We start from the raw sequence: 14655 nt of genomic DNA, 5'->3' as shown, positions 1-14655 counted from the left end.
CAAAGCTGCTGTTGGAAAAGTCCCTGCTCATCTGCGTCCTCCACCGGTCAAGGCACTTTCTAAAGGAGAACCCCTCTTCCTTGATATACAACAGAAACAAAAACTTACAAGTGCTCTTAATTGTAAAGGTTACCTAGCTAGTCAGTAGAGGAACCACGGTTCAAACCCAGGACTGCCTAATCTCAGAGCTCTTTCTCAAACATTACATGACTTTCCAAGATGCAAGGTCTAGAAGCAACTACTTGCCACTGAGACGCTGAGATGGTCTTTCTGAAAAGGAAGACCAATGCTGCAAAAGGGGCTACTGACTCCCTAGGTTTATTTCTCCTCCTTTCCGAAAGCTTCTCAGTTTCAACAGGGTAGGAGATGTAACAAGGAAGACAGAACACTGATAGGCAGCTTATATTTAGAGACACAAATAGAATAAATTATGGAAAGATAGTCCTCAGAAAACAGAAGAAAAAAAAAAAGATATTTCAGGAAATATACACTAAAACAATAAAATAACAAATTAAAAAATTTAAAAAGGGCTGGGCGCGGTGGCTCACGCCTGTAACCCCAGCACTTTGGGAGGCCGAGGCGGGCAGATCACAAGGTCAGGAGATTGAGACCATCTTGGCCAACACACTGAAACCCTGTCTCTACTAAAAATACAAAAATTAGCCGGCCGAGGTGGCGGACGCCTGTAGTCCCAGCTACTTGGGAGGCTGAGGCAGGAGAATGGCGTGAACCCAGGAGGCGGAGGTTGCAGTGAGCTGAGATCGCGCCACTGCACTCCAGCCTGGGAGACAGAGCGAGACTCCGTCTCAAAAAAAATAAATAAATAAAAATAAAATAAAAAAATAAATAGCCCTCGGCCAGGCGCAGTGGCTCACACCTGTAATCCAAGCATTTTGGGAGGCTGAGGCAGGTGGAACACCTGAAGTCAGGAGTTTGAGACCAGCCTGGCCAACATGGTGAAACCCCCGTCTCGTCTCTACTAAAAATACAAAATTAGCCGGGCGTGGTGGTGCATGCCTGTAATCCCAGCTACTCGGGAGATTGAGGCAGGAGAATCGCTTGAACCCGTGAGGTGGAGGTTGCAGTGAGCCCAGATCGTACCATTGCACTCCAGCCTGGGCAACAATAGAGAAACTCCATTTCCAAAAAAAAAAAAAAAAAAGATAGTCCTCAGAAAGAATGAGAAGAATGCAAAGAGACAATGAGAAAATTCATCTTTATGCTTCTGATTTCTAATCACCTTTATGCTTGTAATGGGAATCATAGAAGACAAAAATTAGAAAAACAGCTTATATTATGAAATAGTTGCCACATGCCAGCCATTGTGTTAAAGTGCCTAAACTGCATTATTTCATTAATTTTTAGAATAATCCTATGATAGAGACATTATCATCTCCACTGCACAGTGAGAAAATAGACTGAGCAAGGGAAGAGCCAGATCACCATTGTCTCGAGACTTACATGCCCTCCACGAGTCAGGATGCTTCAGTGGGAAGGCCAGCCCATTGTCTATGGCAGCCACCTTGATAACAGGCTCCTTCACCACCACCCAGTCTGTGTCCTGAAGAGCAAGGAAAGACTAATGACTGAGGAATCCCATCTCCCTCAGGCCCTTCCTGAGTAGCAAAGCAACTCATCCCAACTCCCTCAAGAGAACAATCCTTATTGAACTTATCTTGAGCTACTCTCTGAACTGACTTCCATGTTGTTATATGAACTTAGCACATTTTGGGGCCTCTGACCTGGCTCTTGTTCAAGGCTCAAGAGTCCTGTTCTTATCTTAGAAAAGGTACACCTCCCCAGGAGTTGCTACAGTCTTTGGTAAGAAGGATAATGACAATAATAAAGATAACTATAAGTCATTCCTCCTAGGGAAAGAAAATGAGAATCCCAAAAGCAGAACAGAAGAAATAAAATCCGTATCAGTTGGCCAAGGTCCTTTTGTGTGGACCTTGACTCAGATGTTACTTCACTGGTGACAACTACATTTTCCAGCGAGAAAACAGAGCCCCGGAAGATAACAGCTGGCTGTTCCTGCACAAGGGAGTCTGTTTTCCTGCTTCAGTGGTGCATGAAAAGGAAAAGGACAAGAGCTGAATGTAAAAAGAGTGGGCATGTCATCTGTGACAGCCCATGTCAGAGACAATCACTGACTATGCGGCTCCATGCTTCAGGCTCATGGGTGCCATCACAGGAACGAGAACTGTGGTTCCAGGATGCCTGAATCTGAATCCCCTGAGACGCCTTATTAAATGTGCAGAATCCTGAGTTTTACACCAGACCTGATGAATCAATTTCTAAGGGAAATGCCTGAAGAATCTATGTACTATTTTAAATAACTCTTCAGAAGATTCAGGCACAAAATTTGAGAGCCACTATTAAAGAAAGTAAAAAAGTTATAAGGAATAAAAACCCCACCCTGGGCAACATAGCAAGACCTCATTTCTACAAAATATTAAACAAACTTTGTGCCTGTAGTCCCAGCTACTCAGGAGGCTGAGGTGAGAGGTCTGCTTTGAGCCCAGGAGTCCAAGGCTGCCGTGAGCTAGGATAGCACCACTGCACTCCAGCCTGGGCAACAGAGCAAGACCCTCTCCCCTTTTTTTTTTTTTTGGAGACAGAGTCTTGCTCTGTCGTCCAGGCTGGAATGCAATGGCATAATCTTGGCTCACTGCAACCTCCACCTCCTGGGTTCAAGTCATTCTGGTGCCTCAGCCTCTTGAGTAACTAGGAATACAAACTCCCGCCATCATGCCTGGCTAATTTTTCTATTTTTAGTAGAGATGGGGTTTCACCACGTTGGCCAGGCTGAACTCCTGACCTCAGGTGATCCTCCCACCTCGGCCTCCCAAAGTGCTGGGATTGAGTCACCATGCCCAGCCAACCCTGTTTCTTAAAAAAAAAAAAAAGAAAGAAAACAAAAAAAGAAATAAAACCAATCTCACTCTTTCCCAGGTAGCCTTCTGCTAATTTTGTAAAACATGCAGACTGAACAGTGGTAGAGAAGTGTGGTGGAGGATGAAAGGAATGAGAAAGGAAAGAAAGTTGCAGGAGCAGCATTTTCTAAACTTACGTTCTGTGGACTTGCGGTCTATTGTGAGAAAAGTGGCTCATGGTTTAAAAAGGGTAGAAATCAAATTTAAATAGGTTTGTTTAATGTAGTACTTCTGAGACCTTTACTATGCTACTGTGCAATATGAAGCTCAAAGAAAGGAACAGAGTACGTAATATATTCCAAATCTACTTGACCCTTTCTTCATGCTATTCCTATTAACGTGTGTCAGTAGGATGTCCTTGAAACACATATTGAGTAAAACTATACCAAATATTAACCTATTAATTTTAAACGTATGCACCCTCCGATTCTTCTGAACTTATATGACCTACATCTCTGACCATTTTGTGTGTTTCTGTATTATGCAAATACTCTTCATTCTCTTTAAGATTTATCTCAGCCTCTTACCCGAGAGCTAGAACTATCCATTGGACAGTCATATTTAATCAGCCAGTTGTCATTGCCTCGATCTGTGAACAGAAATATAAAGTTAGCAGAAAAAAGGGGGATGACTTTCAATTTTTGTAATGGTGGACTAGGTATTCTGGACACTTGGACTAACCCTTCTACTGAGAATGACTACAAACACTGGATAAAATATTTTTAGATCTCTTTAAGGTACTGGAGATTTTAACAAGACCACAAAGAATTTAAGAGTGAAGTTCTGGGAGAGAAAGGAAATCCATGGGAGGAAGTGGAGCCCAGCACTGTGGCTTCTTTTCCCCTAGAGCACTTGCCGATTTGGAAAGAGGTGGCTATGAGCTTGAGAGGTAGAACAAGAGCCTTGTTATAAGAGCCTTGTGGAGCTAGAGAGACAAAAACTATAATCCAGTGACTGATCAGGGGTAAGGGACCCTCGTATATCATCTATGCTTTGGGTTAAGACCTGAAGCACTGACTACCACACCTTGGAAATACACCAAGCTTCACCTCAACACCTGAAATTAAAGTGATACTGGATTGTTAGTGCCCTAGGTGCTTGCCAAAAGAAATCTTCTTCCTCCAGACAGGATTTACAATAATATCTTAGGCCTTCATACAGCTCTACGATTTCTGATAGGCAGTATTTGACAATGAAAAACAATCAGGTACACAAAGAAACAAGATGACAGGAATAAAAACAAAGAGAAACAACTGAAAATTAAAACAGATCTGTAGGGACTCCAAACAATAAAAATATACAGACATTAAAATGTTCACAATAAAATCCTTAATACGTTTAAAAAGATAAAAGTCAATATTAAGAATATCAGCAGAGGCTGTACCTGAAATCCCAGCATTTTGGGAGGCTGAGGAGGCAGAGAATCACTTGAGGTCAGGAGTTCAAGACCAGCCTGGGCAAAATAGCGAGACCCCATGTCTAAATAAATTGTAAATAAGATTAGCCAGGTGTGGTGGTATGTGCCTATAGTTCCAGCTACTTGGGAGGCTGAGGCAAGATAGCTTGAGCCAAGAGTTAGAGGCTGCTGCAATGAGCTATGATCATACCACTGCACTCTAGCCTGGGCAACAGAGTGATACCCTGCCTCCAAAAAAAAAAAAAAAAAAAATACTTGAATTTGATCAAGCCTTTAAACTCAAGCAGTAAATTTACAGGAAACAGAGAATAGAGGGTGTCAAATCCACAATGTGGAAATTCTACAGGGCAAATATCCAGTTTCTTCAACAAACAAAAGGCAACGGGAAAAAAAGTGAAACTTTCCCTAAATTGAAGACATTTAAGAAACATATTGGCCAGACGCGGTGGCTCAAGCCTGTAATCCCAGCACTTTGGGAGGCCGAGACGGGCGGATCACGAGGTCAGGAGATCGAGACCATCCTGGCTAACACAGTGAAACCCCGTCTCTACTAAAAAATACAAAAAACTAGCTGGGCGAGGTGGCGGGCGCCTGTAGTCCCAGCTACTCGGGAGGCTGAGGCAGGAGAATGGCGTAGACCCGGGAGGCGGAGCTTGCAGTGAGCTGAGATCCAGCCACTGTACTCCAGCCTGGGCGACAGAGCGAGACTCCGTCTCCAAAAAAAAAAAAAAAAAAAAAGAAACATAATAACCTGGCCAGACACAGTGGCTTATGCCTGTAATCTCAGCACTTTGGGAGGCTGAGGTGGGAGGACTGCTTGAGCCCAGGAGTTTAAGACCAGCCTGGGCAACATAGTGAGATCCCATCTCCAAAAAAACAGAAAAGAAAGATATTAACCAAATGTAATATGTGGACCTTTATATCATGATTTCAACAAGCCAATTATAAAAACCACTTTTGTATGAGACAACTGGGGTAATCTGAACACTAATGGGACATTAAATACTGATTATACTGAAAAAAAATGTATCTCTTCAAGAACATATGGAGGTATCTATGGATACTATAAAACTATGTCTCCGATTTGCTTTAAAATAATCCAGCAGTTCCAGTAAAAGCCTTAGTTGAAAAAAAAAAATCCAGCAGGGATGGGGGTAGCAGGAAGTGAGACTTTACACAGTACCGTTGAAGGTGGTAACAAGTATATGGGGTTTATTATACCAGTCTCTTTACTTTTGTGTATTTTGAAATTTTCCTACTAACCAGCTAAAAAATTATTGTAAGTAAACTATGGGACACAGAAGAAATGAACAATGGAAATTAGAAAATATAGTCTCCATCTATAAAATGAGAGGATAAAAAATGTTTAAATATATTTTATAATGATTGATTACAGTGGAAAAATACACACTTGTATGATACACCTAAACTATGCTTAAGATGAAATTAAAGTCTGAAGTGCGTATGTTAGAAAAGAAGAGGCTGGGCGTGATGGCTCTCACCTGTAATCCCAGCACTTTGGGAGGCCAAGGTGGGTGGATCACGAAGTCAGGAGTTCAAGACCAGCCTGACCAATATGGTGAAACCTCGTCTCTACTAAAAATACAAAAATTAGCCAAGCGTGGTGGCATGCACCTGTAGTTCCAGCTACTCGGGAGGCTGAGGCAGGAGAATCGCTTGAACCTGGGAAGTGGAGGTTGCAATGAGCCAAGATCATGCCACTGCAATCCAGCCTGGGTGACAGAGCAAGACTCCATCTCAAAAAAAAAGAAGGGGGGAGGGAAGGGGGGAGGGGTAGGGGTATGGGGAGGGGAGGGGGTAGGGGAGGGGAGGGAAGGGGAGGGGACGGGAGGGGGGAGCAGAGGGGGAGGGGAGGGGAGGAGGGAGGGGAGGGGAGGGGAGGCGAGGGAAGGGAAAAAGCTAAAAATCAATACTCTAAGAGAGGATTCTAGGAAGATGGTGGAGTAGGAAACAACAGAAATCTGTCTCCCCATGTGGACAACAATTGTACTGGCAAAAATCTGTCTGATGTAATTATTTTGGAGCTCTGGAGTCTATGGAGGGCTTCCAACTTGCAGGGGAAAGCCTGCACAGTAAATTGTGGTTAATTTCATTCAATTTTGGCTCTTAGCCCCACAAGCAGCTACCCAACCCCCACTCTTCAGCCACATGGCAGCCAGATATGCACAAGTTCTAGGAGCAGCTCGCAAACAGCTTGAGGGTGCCAAGGTGGGCAAAAAGGACCCTAAAATCATAATGGTGAAAGACTGCAATCAAGAACAATGAAAAGATGCCTGCTTTTACTTCTATTCAACATAGTACTGGAAGTCTTAGAGCACTGAAGCAAGAAAAAAGAAATAAAAAGCCCCCAAACTGGGAGGGGGGAAAAAAAGAGGGAAAATTATGTCCGTTCATAGATATGATTATGTACATAACCCTAAAATTTCCAAAAAAACAAACTGCTAGAACTAATAATTCAGCAAAGTAGCAGCATACAAAGTCACAAAAAAATCAGTTGCAAGCCGGGCGCAGTCGTTGACACCTGTAATCCCAGCACTTTAGGAGGCTGAGGTAGGAGGATTGCTTGAGCCCAGGAATTTGAGACCAACCTGGGCAATGCAGTGAGACCTCGTCTCCACAAAAAATTTAAAAACTAGCCAGGCGTGGTCCTCACACCTGTAGTCCAGCTACTCCTCCTACTCGTGCGGCAGAGGTAGGAGGATCACTTGAACCCAGGAGTCCACGGCTGTAGTGAGCTATGATTGTGCCACTGCACTTCAGCCTGGATAATAGAGCATAACTCTGTCTCTTTAAAAAGTAAAACTAGGCCGGGCGCGGTGGCTCAAGCCTGTAATCCCAGCACTTTGGGAGGCCGAGACGGGTGGATCACGAGGTCAGGAGATCGAGACCATCCTGGCTAACACGGTGAAACCCCGTCTCTACTAAAAAATACAAAAAACTAGCCGGGCGAGGTGGCGGGCGCCTGTAGTCCCAGCTACTCGGGAGGCTGAGGCAGGAGAATGGCGTGAACCCGGGAGGCGGAGCTTGCAGTGAGCTGAGATCCGGCCACTACACTGCAGCCTGGGTGACAGAGCGAGACTCCGTCTCAAAAAAAAAAAAAAAAAAAAAAAAGTAAAACTAAAGGCAACAGATTGAGAGAAAATATTTGCAAATTATATATGTGATATGGGATTAATAGCCAGATATACAGAGAACTTTCAACAAATGTAGAGAGAACTCAACAATAACGACCAAAAAAAAAAAAAAATTCAAAAATAGGCAAAGGACTAAAATAGCCAACTCCAAAGAAGATATATGATTGGCCAATCAGCACATAAAAAGTTGTTTAGGCCGGGCGCGGTGGCTCAAGCCTGTAATCCCAGTACTTTGGGAGGCCGAGGTGGGTGGATCACGAAGTCAAGAGATCGAGACCATCCTGGCTAACATGGTGAAACCCCGTCTCTACTAAAAATACAAAAAACTAGCCGGGCGTGGTGGCGGGCGCCTGTAGTCCCAGCTACTCGGAGGCTGAGGCAGGAGAATGGCGTATACCCGGGAGGCGGAGCTTGCAGTGAGCCGAGATCGCGCCACTGCACTCCAGCCTGGGTGACACAGCGAGACTCCGTCTCAAAAAAAAAAAAAAAAAAAAAAAAAAGTTGTTTAACATCAGCCGGGTGCGGTGGCTCACGCCTGTAATCCCAGCACTTTGGGAGGCCAAGGTGGGTGGATCACGAGGTCAGGAGATCAATACCATCCTGGCTAACACGGTGAAACCCCGTCTCTACTAAAAATGCAACAAATTAGCCGGGCGTAGCAGCGGGCATCTGTAGTCCCAGCTACTTGGGAGGCTGAAGCAGGAGAATGGTGTGAACCCAGGAGGCAGAGCTTGCAGTGAGCTGAGATCGCACCAGTGCACTCCAGTGTGAGCGACTGAGCGAGACTCCGTGTCAAAGAGAAAAAAAAAAAAAAAAGAAAAAAAAAAAGATGCCTAACATCACTAATCATTAAGGAAATGCAAATCAAAACGATACGATAACATCTCACACCCATTAGGATGGTTACTATCAAAACAAAATAGAAAACATTCAGCAGAATGCAGATGAAATACGAAAAGGAAAAGTGCTGGCGAGAATGTGGAGAAATTGGAAGGAACCCTCGTGTGCTGTTGGTGGGAATGTAAAAATGGCGTAGCTGCAGTGGAAAACAGTATGGTGGTTCCTCAAAAAATTAAAAATAGAATTACCATATATGATCCAGTAATTCCACTTCCGGATATATACTCAAAAAAACTGAAAGCAGGGTCTTGAAGAGATATTTATACATTCAGTAGCATTGTTCATAATAGCTAAAATGCAGAAGCAACCCAAGTGTTCACTGAAAGATGAATGGATAGACAAAATGTGGTATATACATAAAATGGATCAGTATTTACCCTTAAAAAGGAAGGAAATTCTGATATATACTGCATCATAAATGTACCTTGAGGACGTTATGCTAAGTGAATAAGCGAATCACCAAAAGGCAAATACTGTACTATTCCACTTACATGAGGTACTTAGAGCAATCAAAATCACAGAAACAGAAAACAGAATGATGGTTGCCAGGGACGTGGGGAGGGGGAATGAAGAGTTACTGTTTAATGAGTATAGAGCTTCAGTTTTACAAGATAAAAAGAGTTCTGGAGGCCGGGCATGGTGGCTCACGCCTGTAATCCCAGCACTTTGAGACACTGAGATGGGTGGATCACCTGAGGTCAGTTGAAGACCAGCCTGACCAACATGGTAAAACCCCATCTCTATAAAAATACAAAAATAAGCTGGGCATGATGGTGGGTGTCTGTAATCTCAGCTACTCGGGAGGCTGAGGTAGGAAAATCACATGAACCCAGGAGGTGGGGGTTGCAGTGAGCTGAGATCGCGCCATTGCACTCCAACCTAGGTGACGGAGCGAGACTCCATCTCAACAACAACAAAATAAAAGAGCTCTGGAGATGGATGGTAGTGACAGCTGCACAATATGAATGTATTTCATACTACTTTAAAATGGTTAAGATAATAAATTTGATGTTATATGTATTTTACTATGATTTTAAAAATCAGACAAAATACAGGTCCAGTAAGGTGAATTTAAAGATTTTTTTTTTTTGGAAACACAGTCTTGCTCTGTCACCCAGGCTAGAGTGCAGTGGTACAATTTTGACTTACTGCAACCTCCGCCTCCCGGGTTCAAGAGATTCTCCCACCTCAGCCTCCTGAATAGCTGGGACTACAGGTGCGTACTACCACACCCGGCTAATTTTTGTATTTTTACTAGAGACAGGGGTTTCACCATGTTGTCCAGGCTGGTCTTGAACTCCTGGCCTCAAGTGATCCATCTGCCTTGGCCTCCCAAAGTGCTAGGAGTACAGGCATGAGCCACCGCGTCCAGTCTGAATTTAAAAATTTTGTCCTCAATACATGCACATTTTGCCAGGTTAGTTGAATTTAAATTGCACTGAAAAAAAAAATTTTTTTTAATTATCAGTGATCTAAGTATCTACTTCAAGAAGTTAGAGGAAGACAAAACTGTCCTGTTACAGGTCTTGAGGCTACAAGAATGAGGAGGGATCAAGGATAAGAGTACTCTTCACAGTGCTTTGGAAGAGCTAAGTGTCTTCTGTCTGGAACCAGCAAAGAATGTAAGATAAAACTAACTCCAGGCATCACCACCTCTGAAAACCACACATGATGTGTCTGGAAGAGGCACTCTGACTCCCAAGCCCTGCAAGCCTCCAGGCCTCCCTGTGCCTCAACACAGTCTGGCACAGGGCATGGGACCACCTGCAGCTACTCACCAGTGTTGCGGATGATGTAATCCAGCACCACCAACCGCTCAAACTGCAGCAGTAGTTGCCGGTTAGTGTTCTCAGGAAGAGGTTCTGCTTCAAAACGCCGCAGCCAATAGTCTGCATCTTTGTAGCCTTCAACAAAGAGCTGGAATGAACCAACCTGGAACCAAGAGGAAGGAACAAAGGTTTTTCCCTACTGCCCAAGTCCAAAGACCTTTGGCGTATGCCAGATACCCATTAAGGCCCTATGGAGTTTGTATCAGAGAAGGGAAACTTTTCAAGATCTTTACATCCTCATTTCTTGCAAGTATAGGAGAAAAGAGATGTAACAGTGATCATCCATCCAAATTAAAGAACCTATCCAAATGAATCAGAGGAGTAAACTGAAAAGTTAGGTCTCAACTTTTTAAACTTTAGCCACTTGACAGAAATGAGGAAGACAGGATCCTCAGGGCAGGTTATTCACGTGCCCATATTTGAGTTGTAGGCACCTTGCTTCACCACTTGGATGACTATGTCACTATAAATCACGGCCCTTGATAAGCCACAGAAGTGCGTCTATACCTTCGGTGGTAGCCCGATGCGGTTAAACCGCTGTCCCACTTTTGGCACTTTCTCTAGCGCAAGCCGCTTGCCCCTGGACTTCACTCGGTCAATGGCACTATAGTTGAAGGTCTCACTGGCCAGGTACACTACCTACAGTGAAAACAGGAGAGATGCTAAGGTTAGAGTCAAGTTTAAGGAACCAGAACACTATGGCAGAGAATAAATAGCTTGATGTTCACAAATACTATTCCTCTTCCAGGGCACAGAAAGAATACATTTCTCAGCCTTCCCAGCAACTAGGAGAGGGAAGATAACTACTTTGAGCCAATGAAATAATGACAAAATTATGTATGTACAACACCTCCACTGCTGGCAACTAAAATCTCCCACAATCCTTAATTCACATTCCCCAGTCTGTACAGCTAGGAAAGAAGGGCTGGGAAATCGCAGAGCCATACCATGGAAGAACCTCGGATACCTTGTTACTATATGAGTGATGTGGTATCTAGGAGAGCTGCCTATCTGGCGTGAGTATGAGATGTAATCAAGAAATACACTCCTGGCCAGGCGTGGTGGCTCATGCCTATAATCCCAACACTCTGGGAGGTCGAGGAAGGTGGATCACTTGAGGTCAGATGTTCGAGACCAGCCTGGCCAACATGATGAAACCTCAGTCTCTACTAAAAACACAAAGAAAAAAATTAGCCAGGCATGCTGGTGCATGTCTGTAATCCTAGCTACCTGGGAGGCTGAGGTGGGAGGATGGCTTGAACATCAGAAGCAGAGGTTGCAGTGAGCCAAGATCACGCCACTGCACATTCTATCCTGGGTTGCAGAGGGAGACTCTGTCCCCCCCACCAAAAAAAAAAGAAAAAAAAGAAATACAATCCAACTGTATTAAACTACTGAGATTTAGGGGTTGTTACAGCAGCTAGTATGAAGTACAAGGATTAACACTGTCATCTCCTGGGTTAGATTAGGCCAAATGCCCATTTTATTTCCAGATACAAACAAGTTGCAATTTACTCTATACCCCCTTATTTCCTTTTGAATTTTTTTTTTTTTTTTTTGAGACAGAGTCTCACTCTGTTGCCCAGGCTGGAGTGCAGTGGCACAGTCTTGGCTCACTGCAACCTCCACATCCCAGGTTCAAGGGATTCTCAAGCCTCAGCCTCCCAAATAGCTGGGATTACAGGTGTGTGCCACCACTCCTGACTAATGTTTGTATTTTCAGTAGAGAGAGAGTTTCACCATGTTGGCCAGGCTGGTCTTGAACTCCTGACCTCAGGTGCTCCTCCCACCTCGGCCTCCCAAAGTGCTGGGATTACAGGCATGAGCCACTGTGCCCTGGACCTTTTGAATTTTTTTACTTTGTGAAATTATTCATATTCAAAAGATAAACATTAAAATTGGTTTTCATTTTAATTAACTGCTATTTTTATGTATAGGCTATATCTGGAATATTACACAAGAAATACTGTAATCCTGGCTGCCTCTGAGGAAGGAAACTGAATGGCCAGGAGATAGGGGTAGCAGGGAGTCTGAATTACTTTCTCTGTTTACCCTATGTGCCTTCTGATTTTTGTACTAGATGCATGCATTGCCTACTCTAAAAACATTTTTTAACGGGTCATCAATATTATACTTGATTTAAGTAAAACTGCAGAGACATCACTGTAATCCACATATGCATCTATTGTCACACTTACCACATTGTCTTGTAATTATTCATCTGTATATCTAACTTCTCCCTTAAAACTAATGAGATTTGAGGAAGCAGGGAACATCTTATTTATATTAGCATCCACAGTACCTAACACAGTAGTTGGCACATGCTCATTAAATATTTATTAAGTGAATGAATGAATGAGTTACAAGCTTCTTCCAGAGACAGCAACAAGTGAGTTTTAGCATATAAATACCTAAAATAAAACATTATAAGAAAGCTATTTTCCTAAGCCTTGTAAAAGTTATTACAAATAACTATTTTTTTCCCATGAACCTGAGAGGCAAAATAACTGCCTCTCATCTATCACTCCATCCTACCATCTAGTATTAATAGAGTACCTAAAATGGATGTGCATGGTACTGTAGTAGGCACTTCCTGCCTTACAAATCAGAAAACTCAGGCATAGGAATAAAGAAAAAGGAGCTTTTCTAAGGCTACCTTGCCAGTGTCCACAGTGAAACTTCTGGCTCTCTCAAGCCATAAATCCCCTTTTGCCCCCATCATATTTATTTTCTATCATTCTTCCTAATAAACCACTTTTTCCCCATGACTATGAAACTGTTATAACCTGAAACCTCATAGAAGCAGACAGCAGAGACAGCCAGTGAGTGAGAATTACAGCCTTACCATTTGAAGTTCTAATGCAATGTGAGCTCTGTTTCTATAATGACAGATGCTCTGATCAACTGGATAGAGTCCTATCACAAGAGTTGGGGAGACAGGAAGGGGAGTCCTCTTACTATTCTCTAGCAGCTATATGTTAAGATTCCAAAGTTCTGTCTCATCTCAGTCTCACAGAAGACAAGTTTTTTTTTTTTTTTTTTTTTTTGAGATGGAGTCTTGCTCTGTTGCCCAGGATAGAGGGTGGTGGCACAATCTCAGCTCACTGCAACCTCTGCCTCCCAGGGTCAAGCGATTCTCCCACTCAGCCTCCCAAGTAGCTGGGATTACAGGCACACACCACCATGCCCAGCTAATTTTTGTATTTTTAGTAGAGACAGGTTTTCACCATGTTGGCCAGGCTGGTCTTAAACTCCTGACCTCAGGTGATCTACCCACTTCAGCCTCCCAAAGTGCTGGGATTACAGCGTGAGCCACTGAGCCCAGCCAAGACAAGTATTTTTGTTGTTGCTGACTTTCTTTTTTTTTTTTTTTTTTTTTTTTTTGAGACGGAGTCTCGCTCTGCCGCCCAGGCTGGAGTGCAGTGGCCGGATCTCAGCTCACTGCAAGCTCCGCCTCCCGGGTTCATGCCATTCTCCTGCCTCAGCCTCCCGAGTAGTTGGGACTACAGGCGCCCGCCACCGCGCCCGGCTAGTTTTTTGTATTTTTTAGTAGAGACGGGGTTTCACCGTGTTAGCCAGGATGGTCTCGATCTCCTGACCTCGTGATCCGCCCGTCTCGGCCTCCCAAAGTGCTGGGATTACAGGCTTGAGCCACCGCGCCCGGCCTGTTGCTGACTTTCTGATGCAAAAGATCCTCAGGCCTCATGAAGGTTCTCTAACAGGGAAAGAGGAAGACCAGAGATAGGGAAGAAAGGGATTGTGGGGGTGACACTAAGGATTAGAATAGCTCATAAAAATATCACAGGCTAACATATGGAGGGTTTACGTTGTGCCTGACTTGCCCAAGTGTTACACAAATCAAAAACTGCAGAGCAAGAATTCAAACTCAAATGCTCCAGAAGCACCAACAGAGCAGGCAGGCATAGGGCCAGGCACGGTCTGCTATTTGCCTAGTAAAGGAAGAAAACTACAGAGTGATGAGCAAGGAGAATTTAAAAGTTTCTAGAGTCTAAGAGGAGCCTAGTAGAAGCATTTCAGGTTAGGAGACTTAAGAGCATTAATTATCATACAAGATGTTCAAAGCATCTTGTAAAACTATTTGCACAGAGAGGGAAAAGTAAGGCATAAAGAGAAAGAATGAGCTGCACAAAGCCAGGCAGTGAATTAGATGTGAAATGGGAACTACAAGCCTGGTCAAACATTTTCTCTCTAGACCTGAAGTTGGGAGAACTTTGGTATTGGTTCTCATGATTTGATATTCATTTACTGACTCAGCTGGTACTTCATGAATGCTTACTAGAAATATAGTATTTTGCTAGGTGCTAAGAATGAGAGAGGAAAACTTGAGAAGTGGTCTCTGACTTCTATAACTTACAAACTAGTTGACTAATTGTTTGGAGTTTAGTAGCAAAAAAGCA

General features: G+C 43.5%; 2 protein-coding genes across 2 annotated transcripts in view; one reads left to right on the top strand and one right to left on the bottom strand.

The window, feature by feature from the left end:
* The window catches only part of MMS19 (MMS19 homolog, cytosolic iron-sulfur assembly component), a 458727-nt gene that overhangs the window by 255437 nt on the left and 188635 nt on the right, over positions 1-14655 (top strand). The gene's annotated exons all lie outside the window — the stretch shown is intronic.
* The window catches only part of PI4K2A (phosphatidylinositol 4-kinase type 2 alpha), a 37946-nt gene that overhangs the window by 10450 nt on the left and 12841 nt on the right, over positions 1-14655 (bottom strand). Inside the window, exons 3-6 of the mRNA XM_050802906.1 lie at positions 10745-10876; positions 10187-10340; positions 3464-3525; positions 1462-1561 (exon numbers count right to left, since the gene is read on the bottom strand). Of these exons, the coding sequence (XP_050658863.1) occupies positions 1462-1561; positions 3464-3525; positions 10187-10340; positions 10745-10876 (448 nt within the window). The remainder of the gene's footprint in view (positions 1-1461; positions 1562-3463; positions 3526-10186; positions 10341-10744; positions 10877-14655) is intronic.

This window comes from Macaca thibetana, chromosome 9 (assembly GCF_024542745.1).
Source record: "Macaca thibetana thibetana isolate TM-01 chromosome 9, ASM2454274v1, whole genome shotgun sequence".
Lineage (NCBI taxonomy): Eukaryota > Metazoa > Chordata > Mammalia > Primates > Cercopithecidae > Macaca > Macaca thibetana.
The sequence above is the reverse complement of the archived record's forward strand: the minus strand, read 5'-3'. Positions and strand labels throughout refer to the sequence as shown.